The following is a 13,647-nucleotide window of genomic DNA, read 5'->3' on the forward strand; positions in this document are numbered from 1 at the left end:
GTAAGTGAATAGATTATATTAGCTGCAGGCTAGTGTTCTACACATATCTATTCTATAAAAGAAGCAAAAGTAATTTGTATTTCCAAGTTTTGAAAGCTGGGAGAGTACTGGAAGTTACAAAATAAAAAAAAAAAATAAATAAAAAGAGAGAGAGAGAGAGAGAGAAAAAGAAGATTAGGAATTTTTTTTTTTGGCTAAGCAGACTAGTTAGCAATGAAACAAGGCTGCCGGGTGCTATCTGGTGCTGTACTTCTGTTACATCCCTTGTTGTATCTTGAGAATTAGACAATGATGAGCAAGTGTGAGCTTTTTACAGGTACATTAAGTAAAAAGAGAAAAAGTTATGTTTTGACACTCTTTAAAAAAGATTTTTTTTTTTTGGTTGAAATAATCTTATTCTGGAAATTACAAAAATTTAAGAAAATCATATTTAAAAAATACCTTAAATGAAACATTTTGGTAAAGTTTTGTCAAAGAAAAAATGAAAGAAAAATCTAAAAAATAGATTATTATTATTATTATTATTATTATTATTATTATTATTATTATTATTATTATTATTATTATTATTATTATTATTTTTACCTACTGCTGACAAGTCCTGAATGGAGCACAGACCAGTGCATTCACAGCAAACCAAAAGCAGTCAGTGGTGCTTGACTCAATATGAGTGAAGTTTAACTCTCCTTGCTTAACTAGCTAGCAACAGTTAAGAACTATGTGTTTTATTAACTGTGTATAAAACAAAGCAAGACTGTAAGGCTTGTCCAGAATTGCTCATACCTCCTATATATTTAGTTAATGGGAAAGCAATAGCATATTAGTCCACCTACATAAAATTAACTACTGCAACTTAGAAACAGGATAGTGAGTTCTCTTATGGAATATTGAATCCAGCAGTGACTTTCAGTAATGATATTAATGGCTGATTTTCAACTGCATATGAAAAATATCATGCCCTGCTGTTCTCAGTTCACAAAAAGGAAGAGAAGCTGAATTAACAAAAAATAAGAACTACACATTCTAAAAACACAAAGAAGTCAGAATATGATGCTGTCACTTTGTGTCATCTTGCTATTTATAGCTAAATATTTTATGTGTATACATATATGTATATGATTACATATAACATTAGTAGAGGGCTGATGACAGCAAAGGACATCATTGACAGGGGCTACTCACATTAGTTTCATTTCATTTACTAGAGTCCACAATTCTCAAATCAAATTTAAAATACAGAAGTAGACCTACATTCTGAATAAATGAGATAAGAATCTTTTATTTTTAATTTTTACTAATTTTCCCATTTTACAGACTGAAGAAGATACTCTTTCTCTGTGTAGATACACATAATGATGTGTTCAAGGATACAGAAAATGAGGATGCAGGGCAAAAGGTACATCAAGATATCCTTACTCAGTGATTTATCTCTAGGCCAATTCTGTTTCCCAGATTAGTTAAGAGGACTATTTAAACTTTTGTCATTGAGAGTTGGGTCAAATGATCTAATGCTCTGTTGCTAAAATTGCCTGTAGCAATGCAACAGTTTTGAACGGTAACTTCAATACTATAGTTATTATAAAGTTAATATTGTCTGCTAGACATTCTGTTAAATAACTATTTAGATATTTTAATCTGACTGTTTGTGTCCCATTTTCTGTTACAATTTTAACTAACAAGAATAAGAAGCAAAAATAAACTGAATGTAGTCTTGGGAAGTTATATACTGTCTTTTTGACAGGAATAGTTAAAAGAATCATGTACATCCTGCTGCCTACACTGTTCCTGATACAAGCCAGGATACTGTTGGCCTTCTTGGCCACCTGGGCACACTGCCAGCTCATGTTCAGGTGAGCAACAATCAGCAACCCCAGATCCTTTTCCTCTGCACAGATTTCCAGCCACTCTGCCCCAAGCCTGTAATGCTATATGGGGTTCTTGTGACCAAAGTGCAGGACCCGGCACTTGGCCATATTGAACCTCATCCCATTGGCCTCTGCCCATCGACCCATCCTGTCCAGGTCCCTCTGCAAGGCCTCCCTAACCCTCTGGCAGACTGACACTTCCCCTCAACTTGGTGTCATCTGCAAACTTACTGATGGTGCACTCCATTCCCTCATCCAAATCGTCAGGAAAGATACTAAAGAGGATGGGCTCCAACACCCAGACTTGGGGAACACCATTGGTGACTGGTCACCAGCTGGATTTCACTCCATTCACCACTACTCCAGGAGAATACTGTGGGAGACTGTGTCAAAGGCTTTGCTGAAGTCTAGGTAGACTACATGAACAGCCTTTCCCTCATCCACCAGACAGGTCACCCAGTCATTGAAGGAGATGAGGCTGGTCAGGCAGGACTTGCCTTTCATGAACCCATGCTGACTGGGCCTGATTCCTTGGTTGTCCTGCACATTCTGTGTGATTTCACTCTAGATGTTTTGTTCCATAACCTTTCCTGGCACCAACATCAGGCTGACAGGCCTATAGTTCCCCATTTCCTCCTTATGAGACTTCTTATAGATGGGCATCACATTAGCAAGTGTCCAGTCATCTGGGACCTCTCCAGTTGAACATGACCACTGATAAATGATGGAAAGCAGCCCAGCAATCACATCTGCCAACTCCCTCAGCACGCTTGGTTGGATCCCATCTGGCCTCATGGACTTGTGACAGTCCAGGTGGAGCAGCAGGTCTCTAACTGTTTCCGCCTGAACTGTGGGGGGGTTCTTCTCCTCACAGAAGGGACACACAGGGACTGCTCACACAGGGACAGCCTGCTTCTGCGCCTTTAAGACTTCCTTCTTGAGGAGCATCCAGCCCTCCTGGACCCTTCTGCCCTTTAGGACTCCCAAGGGACCATGATATCTGTTCATTACTGGACTTAACAAACTGAATGACTTGTAATTTTATTTATTTTATTTTATTTTATTTTATTTTATTTTATTTTATTTTATTTTATTTTATTTTATTTTATTTTATTTTATTTTATTTTAAGTTTAGCTGATTTTTAAGAAAAGAGAAGGAAGAATAAAAAGGCAATTAAAGCCAAATATGGGCATTTTTCAAGAACAAGCAGGACAACTAATTATTATAAGATTTCCAACTGAACATTAACACTTATTTGAAGGGCAAAAATGGTGCTTATCTTTGGTTAGATTTCCTTAAGATTGATATTACAAATAATACAAAAATGTCAGTGGTGGTCACAGAAGTAAAGGTGTTTAATTCAGTCCTTGCCAGACAACCTACTGTAAGGAATGAGTGTGTTGTGGTTCAACACTGATAGGCAGCTAAGTTCTACACAGATGCTCTCTCACTCCCTCTCCTCAGCAGGATGGGGGGATGGGAGGGTGGGGAGGGAGGACAAAATTAAATGGAGTTCTGGCTAGTTTTCTCTTTCAGCAATCTCTAGAGCCAGTTAGATGGCTTTCAACTCTGCAAACTGACTCAACCTGCCTTCTCCTGCACTTCAAAGACTTGTCATATGGGACTCCATACAGCAGCTTTCTACTTCTCATAGTTTCTTATAACAAGACAGGATCCATCAGTAAATGAAACGTACTGCTTTTCATCTTCCAGTAACTTGTTATATGGTGGTGCTTTTTTGTATGAGTCACTTCCTCAGATATGCTCCAAAATTTCTGCCTTCAGGCCAGTCTATGGTCTTTTCAAGGGCTCCTGGGCAATTGGGTTTCCCCATTCAAGCCTGTTGTGTGATTAATGCTACCTATTTATTACATGTAACATCAATTGCATGATGTATAGTGGGGACTTTCCCTTTGAACATTCAGTGTAGCAGACATAGTCATGGTGCCAAAAGGAGCTGTGGTTGGGTACTGTAACAGGTTGCCCAGGGAAGTAGTTACAGCAGAGCAAGCCTGTTGGATTTCAATAACCATTTGGACAATGCTCTCAAGCCTGTGGTTTGATTTTTGAGTGGTCCTGTGTTAAGCTAGGAGTTGGAATCAATGATCCTTGTGGGTACCTTCCAAGTCAGGATATTCTGTGACTCTGTGATTGTACAGATTATTCTTTTCCCCTTCTCAAATAACTCCTCTGCTGTGTCACCTCACACAATGATGTCATCTATGTCCTGCAGGTGTTCAGGAGCCTCCCCCTGTTTCAGTGCAGTCTGGATCAGTTCGTGGCAAACGGCAGTCCACGGAAAACGTGTTTCCAACCCCTGGTGCGGTTGATTCCAGGTGTACAGGATGGCTCTCCAAGTCAAAAGCTGTGGCCTGCACTCTGTTGCCAAAGGGATGGAGAAAAATGCATTAGTGATATAAGTTGTGGCATACCACTCAGCTGCCTTTGACTCCAGTTTGTATCGAAGTTCTAGCATGTCTGGCACAGAGGCACTCAGAGGTGTGACTTCATTCAGGTCACAATAGTCCACTGTTAGCCTCCACTCTATCAAAATTTGGTACTGTTCATATGGGTGAGCAAGTTTTGTTCATCATTTCTTGCTCTTTTGTCAATGAATCAGCTTGGATGGGAATTAGGGAGTCTTGGTGCAATATTGCCACTGGTGCACCATCATGGTAGGAATTAGCACCTGCTGTTCTTCAACCCTCTGCAACCCTGTAACAGAAGGATCATTTGAGAGAGCAGGAAAGGTATGTTTTGATCTCTGTATGTAAGACAGCTATGCCAAAAGCCCATTTATACCCTTTTGTGTCTCTGAAGTACCCTCTGCTGAGGTAGTCTATGCCAAGGATGCATGGAGACTCTGGGCCATTCACAATGGGGTACTTTTGCCACTCATTCCCCATTAGGCCCACTTTGCCTTACAATACAAACAGCTGTTGGGATCTCCCTCCCATTCCAGAAACACGGATGGGATCTACCCCTTTGTAGCCTGATGGCATTAAGGTACACTGTGGACTGGTGTCCACTAGAGCCTTATCCTGCAGGTCTGATGTACCAGGCAATCAGATCTACACAGTCCAGTATACCTGGTTGCCCCTTTCCTCTGCCTGGCTGGAGACAGGGCCCCTCTAGTCCTGACCATAGTATCCATTGCTTAATTCTTGCAAACGCACAACTGAAGGGTCAGAAATAAGATCAGGCCTTCTACTGTGTCTGGAAAGACTGCTCTACAGAAACAAGAGAAGTTGTGAATGTTTTTTTTTTTTTTTTTCTTTTCTTTTTTCTCTTGCAATTCATGTACCTGAAAAAAAAACCTGCAAGGTGCCACATGGTGTACACCCATGGTATCCTTTCCCTTGAGCAGAAAAGTGGAAAAGTGCTGACTTTTAATAACTGGGATATGGGTCTGAATGGGTGAAGAGGAAGACATATTCTCTTCAAGCCACTGAACCAGTTTCTCCACATTTGAGACACAGGCCCATAGGAGGGATGAGAGATTTGCTTCATACTGACAGAGCTGCTGGCCAATCTATCCACCGCCTCTATATGCCTCTATATCCTTTTAGTCTGACATTGCCAGTATGATGGTGGTGTGCTCCATACAGACTTCTGGCACATGGATCACATGCACTGGATGTCATCCAGGTATTTGGATACCTGATTGTTGTCCAGGTCATTACAGACCACCTCCAACACAGCTAATTCCGTCAAGTACTGGATATCTCCTTCCATGGTGGTCCACTTGCTTTGGAAATTTACATTATTTTCCTTCCCAGGATACCTTTCTTTCATGCCTGATAGGAGTTTCCTACAAAGGCTAAAGACTTCTTCCCCTTTTCCAACTGCTTTGTCAATGGCCTTTTCCTTAGAAAGGGAACCCCGCTGATGGGCTTCCTTGCCCTCTAATTCTTGATTATTACCCCAGCCAGAGAAACAAGGTGACAATATGCTCTCCTGGGTGATGGCTGAAATCTTTTCACGTATCTCACAGCTCATTCAGGGACATGGATAGAGTGTTTTCTGACTCAGTTATGATTTCTGTCTGCACTTCCTGTTCTGCTCTGATGCAGAGCAGCCTGCCTCTTCTGATTCTTTCTCCTGGTCCCTCTTACGAGAAGCTTCTTGTCTTACTAAACAAGCCGACTTCTGATTTGTTTCTTCTTGTCTATAGGGGTGACTGATACAGTTGAAGATTGGCTCTCCAGTTTAGTCTTAGTGTTGTCAGATACAGAGACCTTATCTTCTCCTAGAGGATACTTACTAATTTGAATACAGTTTGAAGGTATAGGGCAGTACCCAGCACAGATTGTTATGAATTTGCATCCCAGTAAGAAAATGCTCTTGTCACTTGAGATAACAAAGAGATTTTGGCTGGTTCCATCATTGAGAAGATGGAGAACTTTCCTGAATTTCTGAAGCCTAGGGTGTCAGAGGAAGTATAATATTGCCACAGGTAAACAATGAAAGCATGTTGTATTGCAGTCTGCTTGCTGAGAATGGAAAATCAATACATGCAGGACACGTGCATAAAAGCAAGACTCTACAGGATAATAACAACTTGCTGATTACCATCTCTTTCTTGATTAATAGCTAATTATCTACTTCTTTTTTCTTTCTCTACCAGACTGCTTCTTCTAGACAGAGCAATTCTCATCCATGTCCATCTAATCCATTTTTCACAGTTCTCAGCTGCTGGGCAATAGAACAAGAGGTACTGAGGTCTGAAATGAGGTCACAAAAGTGTCTGACTTTCATGGGCATGCTGAAGAGGAAAGCTGAGCATGTCCTAGAGAAACTGGAAAAAAAGTGAGCAAAGTAAAGGTAAATACAACAAAAAGTAAATATGTCTACTGCTCCCTCATTCCTAGCGTAAGCATTCTTAATACAGTAGTTTAGACACATTATTAACTTAAAGAGACTATAAAAAGTGTTCTAAGTACAGAAATACTTTTTTTTTTCTCTCTCTCTCTCTCTCTCTCTCTCTTTTTTTTTTTTTTTTCTTCCTCCATCAGTACAGGAGTTTTAGTATTTAGATGGGAGGTTTTTCGGAAGTTGATATCAAAGACTGTTTGATTTTGAGGCAGATTATCTCAAAAATCATGTGAAAACTGAACTTTTGTCAGACACTATGATGATCTATGATGATGAATCAAAACCAATATCAAAATAGAGTGCTAGAGCTAGAACATTGGCAGAGGAATTGTTTAATTCTGTAAACAAGACTGAGTATTGATAAGATTTAGTATAAGAATGCAAAAATGCAAATAAACATTAAAAAGCAAATGATCCTATGTTAGTCAACTATGAAAGTAATTGTCAGAAGGCTTCATTTAATAGTACTTTATTTATTTATTTATCTATTTATTTATTTATTTTTATACTGATAACAGTAAATTACCTTTTTCACTTTTTGGGTCCATGTCTCTATCTGCACTAATCTACAACTTTGAAGACTATGCTATGCAGAAACACTGTTTCTGAGAAGGCATAAAAGTTTACATGGCTTCACAACAACAAAGATCTAACATAGAGAAATATCCTGAAGTCAGCAGATATGCACACAGCCAAAGCCCACTGCCTTCTGTGCAGGCACAAGGACCTAACAGGAGGGTTGAACACTTAAAAAAGTAAATAAATAAAAAAATCTGGGTAGAATAGTGACATGATAGGTGAGGTGTCCCCCAGTTAGTGTCCCATTCTAGATACACATCACTATAGATTAACTCTAAAAGACACAGATTTTACATGAGAGCTAAGCGGTGTAAGAAATTCCAAATAACGTGTGAATTTCTCCTGATGTTAGATTGCAGACAGTCTGTCTGCCATCAGGGTATCCAACCTGAATGACAGGTTCATACCTAACTTAGACAGAGTTATGTATTATGTGAAGCTTTGGTGGTGGCCACCCCTGTCATAGGAAAGTGTTTTTAAGTCTTGCCTTGTATTTTAGGATGGGAAGGAAATGTATGTTAAGCATTTTTAAAATCCTCAAAGCAAGTCCCTTAGGTTATGAAGCTGTCATCAAATCCTGTTGTTGGATACCCCTCATCGCAGGCTGCATCATTTTCATGTGCTGATGTATCATTTCCAATGGAAATATTTTGGTCTCTAATCCTGTCACTTGAAAGGAGCTTGTGTAGCAAAATAGGCATGTCATGAACAGGGAAATTAAAAGGTAGCATTACTGGGAACATAAAACAGTGTTCCCATTTACTTAATTTCAGTGCTTTGCATACAAGATGAACTTGTAGGTAAACACATTACAAGTGCAAATGGTGTTTCTGGACCTGGGGCAGTCTGGAGCAGTATAAAAGCCTGTCCGAACAGCAGGCTTCCTCATCGACTTCTCTTGCCTTCTGCTCCTTCGTGAACAAGGTGAGCTGCAGTTGCCTTCTCCTCACTCTCTTCTTTCTCTTGCCTTATCCTCTTGGTCTTCAGGCCTTGACCAAGTCTTTGCTTCTGTGTAGGTCTTGGTGTGATCCTTGCTTTTTGATGCTGCTCCCTCTGTCGCTGTTATGGTTGCAACTGTGGGGGGAGGTGGAAGAAGGTCTTGGGCTGTCTTTGCAGGGGCCCCTAAAGACCTAAGCTCACAAGCCTCTTTCTGTTGTTGCACAGCCTGTCCCTGCTCCCCAGCCTATGCCTACTCTCTTGCTGAGCAGGCTGTCAGGCTGCTGTTCACACATTGCCTGTGCTTTCCCTGCCCTTTCTCCCAGGTGCTCCTCCATCCCGCAGCCATGTCCTGCTATGATCTGTGCCGTCCCTGTGGCCCGACCCCTCTTGCCAACAGCTGCAATGAGCCCTGTGTGCGGCAGTGCCAGGACTCCCGTGTGGTGATTGAACCGTCTCCTGTGGTGGTTACCCTGCCGGGCCCCATCCTCAGCTCCTTCCCCCAGAACACCGCCGTGGGATCCACCACTTCTGCTGCTGTTGGCAGCATCCTGAGTGCTGAGGGAGTGCCCATCTCCTCTGGGGGCTTCGGCCTCTCTGGCTTTGGTGGCCGGTACTATGGCAGAAGGTGCCTGCCCTGCTAAAGCCAAAGTGGACATCCAGTGAGTGCATCAGCTGGGAAGCCTAAATCCAGGTGCCAAACTGAGGATGGAGCTGCTGGACAGGTTTTCCAGATGGACTGAGTACCCTCTTGCCCTCCTGCAGAGCAGAGAGGGAAGGCAGGGTGCCAGTCTGTACTGTCTGGAAACATGGCCAACAGATATCTTCTCTCGCTTTCTTCTCTGCATTACGAGTCCTTGTTGTCTCCTGCTGTCCTGTGCCATGGGTTCACCCAGAAGAGAGTGTCCTGTTCTTTCTTCCTCTTGCCATGTGAGAGAGGAAGATGTGCATCGCATGTGGTGAAGGGGTGTCTGACTGCCAGCTGCCCTTGTGGCAGCCTGTACCAGATTCCTTCCAGCAGTCACTGCTTTGATTCTTTCTTCATACCCATTAAAGTTTATGCTGCATTGTAATCGGAGTCTCCTCATGTTCCTTTTTCTATTGGGATGCCCAGCCGTGCTGTCCAAGGGGAAATGCAGTATATTGGAGTGGAAAAGAGTAGGTGGATATGTTCCTAATGTGGACCTCCTTCCTGGCTGGAGCAGTTAGCTACCCTCAAGGGAGATAGTTACTTTCCTTCATTCACTGTTATTCCATAAAAGTAATAAAGGATAAAAGGGAAAGTAAGAGACAGAATTTTTCTTAAGAAAATACCTTTTTGCAATTTCCAATAAGTCTCCTCTACTTTTACTATAACAATGAAACAAAATTTAGATAATCTATTTTTCATGACCTGTCTGAATTTCACACAGGGATATTTCATAGTTATTACAAAATAATTAACAGATTAAAATATATATATGGCTTCAGATAGATATTGTGGAGAGGTGGAATTCATGGTGTTAATTTCTTTTCCATGCACAGAAGAACCTGTTTATCCTAGTTTTATTCAAGCTATTTGAGGGTGCAGTTAAGTGCTTTTTCTTTATTGGTGCCTGACATGGTAAGACACTTTTGCTTAGACATAGATCAGCATAACAAGTTATGAACAGGAGCTTACCTAAGCAGCTGGAGAGGTTTCCTTTTGTATACATGGAAATGATAACTACAATATTTAAATTGAAATGAACAAAGCAATGCATGTGGTATACACATCTATATCTATGTGTGAGCAAGTATGAAGCCAGGGCATATTTCTGTGGGTCTGAAAACAACTTGACAGTGAGGGAAGCAGTGTGAGTGCTGCTCTGGGAGGAAGCCAAGAGAGAGACAGAGTGAGCTTCTTTTAGGCATAGAACTGACTGCAAAAACAGACTAGGGTTTTTGAAAAAAGAGCTGGCCTGCTATTGTTTATTCTGTTTGAAGAGAGGATACTCTGTAATTTTCCTTTGCAAATAAACAGATTGGCACCAAAAGATACCTGAATTAAGATTTTTCCATCTTTTTTTTTTTTTTCTTCCTTTATTTTATGGGAACAGCCTGGCAAGGTGGTTAACATTGGTTCATTTCCAGCAGCAACAGCAGCTTGTCTGAGAAGTTATCTTTGTAAATAGAACATAATAGGGATTGCTGACTGTATCCTGCCTTCAGAAAAGGGGAAGATCAGAGATAAAATTGACTACTAGAAGGAAGGATACATACACAGATATAATCTAAGTATATTCACATAAAAGTGTTGGAAAAGATATGGTTTCTTGAAGGCATGGCCTTCTTCACTTGTAGGTGATGTAGTAGCTTGTCTCCTTTGCTGGTATGTTTAAGTGTACGTACATGTCACACAAACCTGTTCTCCCTGGGACTAAATAAAACATCAAATAAAAATTTTTCATTTTCTCCTACTAATGGTAAGAGTTTTTCTCCAGTTCTAGTCATACAGCTTGACTGAAGAAAGTGTTGTATAGTGTGTATGAAGATTTTTGGTAACTGCCTGTATTACTAGGGGAGCCCCCATGTGGACAGAGTGCCTTGCGTCACACAGGCTGAGGCTGGTAGGACAATTATTTTCTGCTTAAACAGGGTCAGGCTCCTGTCTCACTGGTAACACTACAAATTTATGTTATTAGTGGAGCTACACAGCTTTAAAATGGGCAACATGAAACATACAAGCCATGACCATAAATCGTAGTTCTTTCCACATCTAAGCAATAAGCTATTTCTCATGGTAATCTTGCCTTATTTATTTATTTATTTATTTATTTATTTATTTATTTATTTATTTATTTATTTATTTTAATAACTTATATATTCACTGTAAATTAACATGTTTCACATCATGGAAAAAAAATGAGAGAAGAGGACAGCAGCATGCAATAACGTAGAACAGACATGCTAAGATCCCTTTTACACATTATCAGTGCTTCTCTGTTTAAATTGTGTTTGCTGTTAGCTACCACAGTGCTAAGTGCTTTAGATAATGTACTTTTCAAGGAAATTAAAAAAAAAACATCCACAACAAACTAGTGAGTGTGTAGGTAGGTTCCATTAGCAATAATGGGAGTTTGGGCACACTGGCAACTTACAAAATGTTCAGTTTAAAACCTGTTTATCAGATAATGGTTGCAGACCCAGAGTGGGAGCATGGGAGCACTAAATTATCATGTCTTTTTATTCCCATACTCTTTGCATGGAACCAATTCTTCTTAGTTTTAACTCCGAAATATGTATTATTATTATTTTTTGAATGTCAAGATTTTTTAGCTTATGAATAATCTCTAAAAATTGATATAGTATTGGGAAAACAAAACAAAACAAAACAAAACAAAAAAGCACTTTTGCCATTTGATTTTTCCAGCTAAGAGAGTATCCATCATTATTTCAGTGTCATTTAAGGACAGTTTTTATACATGTGAGACTGAAAGCCCATAAAAAATGCTGAAAGTACTTTTGGTTATTTTAAGGTTAAGACCTACTCTTCGTGTGAGATGTACTACAAAGTGAGTCTTTTGCACAGGATTTGTGAAGTGGACACGCGCCAAAAATCCACCAGATATAGACTGTCTTGGGAAGTTATGCTGTTGAATAATTCACAGTAACCTGAGGCTGAGTATTCATGAATTGGTTCAGCTTAAGTGGATGTCTCAAAAAGCATTTATATTTGGGTATTTGAACAACATTTTATGTAAGAATGATACTCCTTTCTGACCCCTGAAGGGATGCTCCTTTCAAGCCAAGGCCTATTTAGTCTGCCATCTAGTGAGACAGAGGGAAAACACACTGAATCAAATAACTAGGCAATTACTTTGCTTTGCCAATTGGTGGTGCAATTTCAAAAATTTTCTTTATCAAGGCAGGTTGTGTGGATTCCTCTTCCTGCATTTAAATTTAGGAATAGATTCTGGATTATTACTGATGAAAAGTCTATTTTTTAGACCAGGGTTTTTCTTGGTTGTGTTTGAAGAAGAAGAGAAAAGAAAAAGAAACAAAATTTGCTTTCTAGAATTGTTGTGTGCATGACTTTACTAGAAGGCACATGTATTCAGCATAACTGAAATCATCCCTGGCAGTAATTCTGTCATGGCCTGCATGAGATCTCATCTGTGGGTTCTCTGGGTCAGATTTAGAGTTATTAATAGAGTTAGTAACGGAGTTAGTAATAGAGTTGTTAGTTTTGATAGATAGCTGAACTGCACTAACAATTAAATAGTTAAGGTGCATACAAACTTTTCAGCTTTCATTTGGTGAACAATAAACCTAATAATTCTGTATAGATTTGAACAGATTTGATATATTTGATATATATATCAAAGAGAGATTTGATAGATTTGAATAGATAGATTTGGCATGTGATACTTGCCAAATTCTTTCACTAAAAAGATAGTAAACAGGAAGTGGAGTAGGGAAAATATAAAAGATTTGTTTAAAGAAAATAACATGAGATGGATTGATCCCAGAAATCTGTTTAAATGGAGTTGGTAAAAATAGTAAGAGCTCAATTTAAAATCCCTTAGCAATTTAAAGTCTATATTATAAAAATTAATGAAAAATAGATCAAGAGAACAGCTCAGGATCTTAAGGAAGAAGGATGTTAATAATTGCTTTGGTAGATTTTGAAATAGAAACTTTGAATTTCCATCTATTTTCAAACATGCCTTCATGTTTCTCTGACTTGTCAGAGTTTTTGTAACCAGCTTTTATTTTAAACAAAGCATAACTTATGTAGTCTTATAAAAAGCAAAGGGGTAATCTGCATGTTGTTTATAATACAACTGAAACCACAAACAGTGAGATTTTTATGTGCAGGGCCTTGTCAATGTACAAATCCATTTTCATACTGCATCACACACTATATAGTGGACCAGTGACCTTAAAGTTAGAGCTAATGGTGGCAACATGATGCAAAGCATTAATTGTCTTGAAGATATGCAGGATGGGATTCTGAAACTCTACAACACAGTGATAGAATCTGGTCTGTATGCTTATTATTTCTTTATCAGAATTGTACAGAGATCAAAAAGGATACACAGTTTGATTTTTGTCACTTTGCTTCCACTGGACTCCTTAACTGCAGCAGCTGTTACTTGTCTTCGCTGTTGTGAAGGTCATTGAACAATTTCCAGGATACCCCATTGTTCTCACAACTTTCTGAAACATTTCCCTTTGGAGCTGAGGTGTTTCATGTTTGTCTCTGTACCAAGAGAAAAGTACCTGCAGTTTGTTTAAAGTCTTGGGAAAATTAGAAGAAACACATTATTTTCTTTATAAATTGTCTTTCCTTTTAAAGTAGGCCAGGGAAGCTACACCGGTAAGAGATGTTGAGAAGCTGATACTGGTTTCTATAGTGTAAATACTTTG

At 39.4% G+C, this 13,647-nt stretch overlaps 1 protein-coding gene across 1 annotated transcript; it reads left to right on the plus strand.

The window, feature by feature from the left end:
* The first annotated feature begins 4,538 nt into the window (after nt 1-4,538).
* Nucleotides 4,539-9,329, plus strand: LOC101795455 (uncharacterized). Its single transcript, XM_072033073.1, is given in 5 exon segments — nt 4,539-4,616; nt 5,436-5,580; nt 8,094-8,188; nt 8,190-8,249; nt 8,580-9,329. Coding segments are annotated over 5 exon segments (699 nt in total). The 3' UTR covers nt 8,901-9,329.
* The last annotated feature ends 4,318 nt before the right edge of the window (nt 9,330-13,647 follow it).

Source organism: Anas platyrhynchos, chromosome 1 (genome assembly GCF_047663525.1).
Source record: "Anas platyrhynchos isolate ZD024472 breed Pekin duck chromosome 1, IASCAAS_PekinDuck_T2T, whole genome shotgun sequence".
NCBI lineage: Eukaryota > Metazoa > Chordata > Aves > Anseriformes > Anatidae > Anas > Anas platyrhynchos.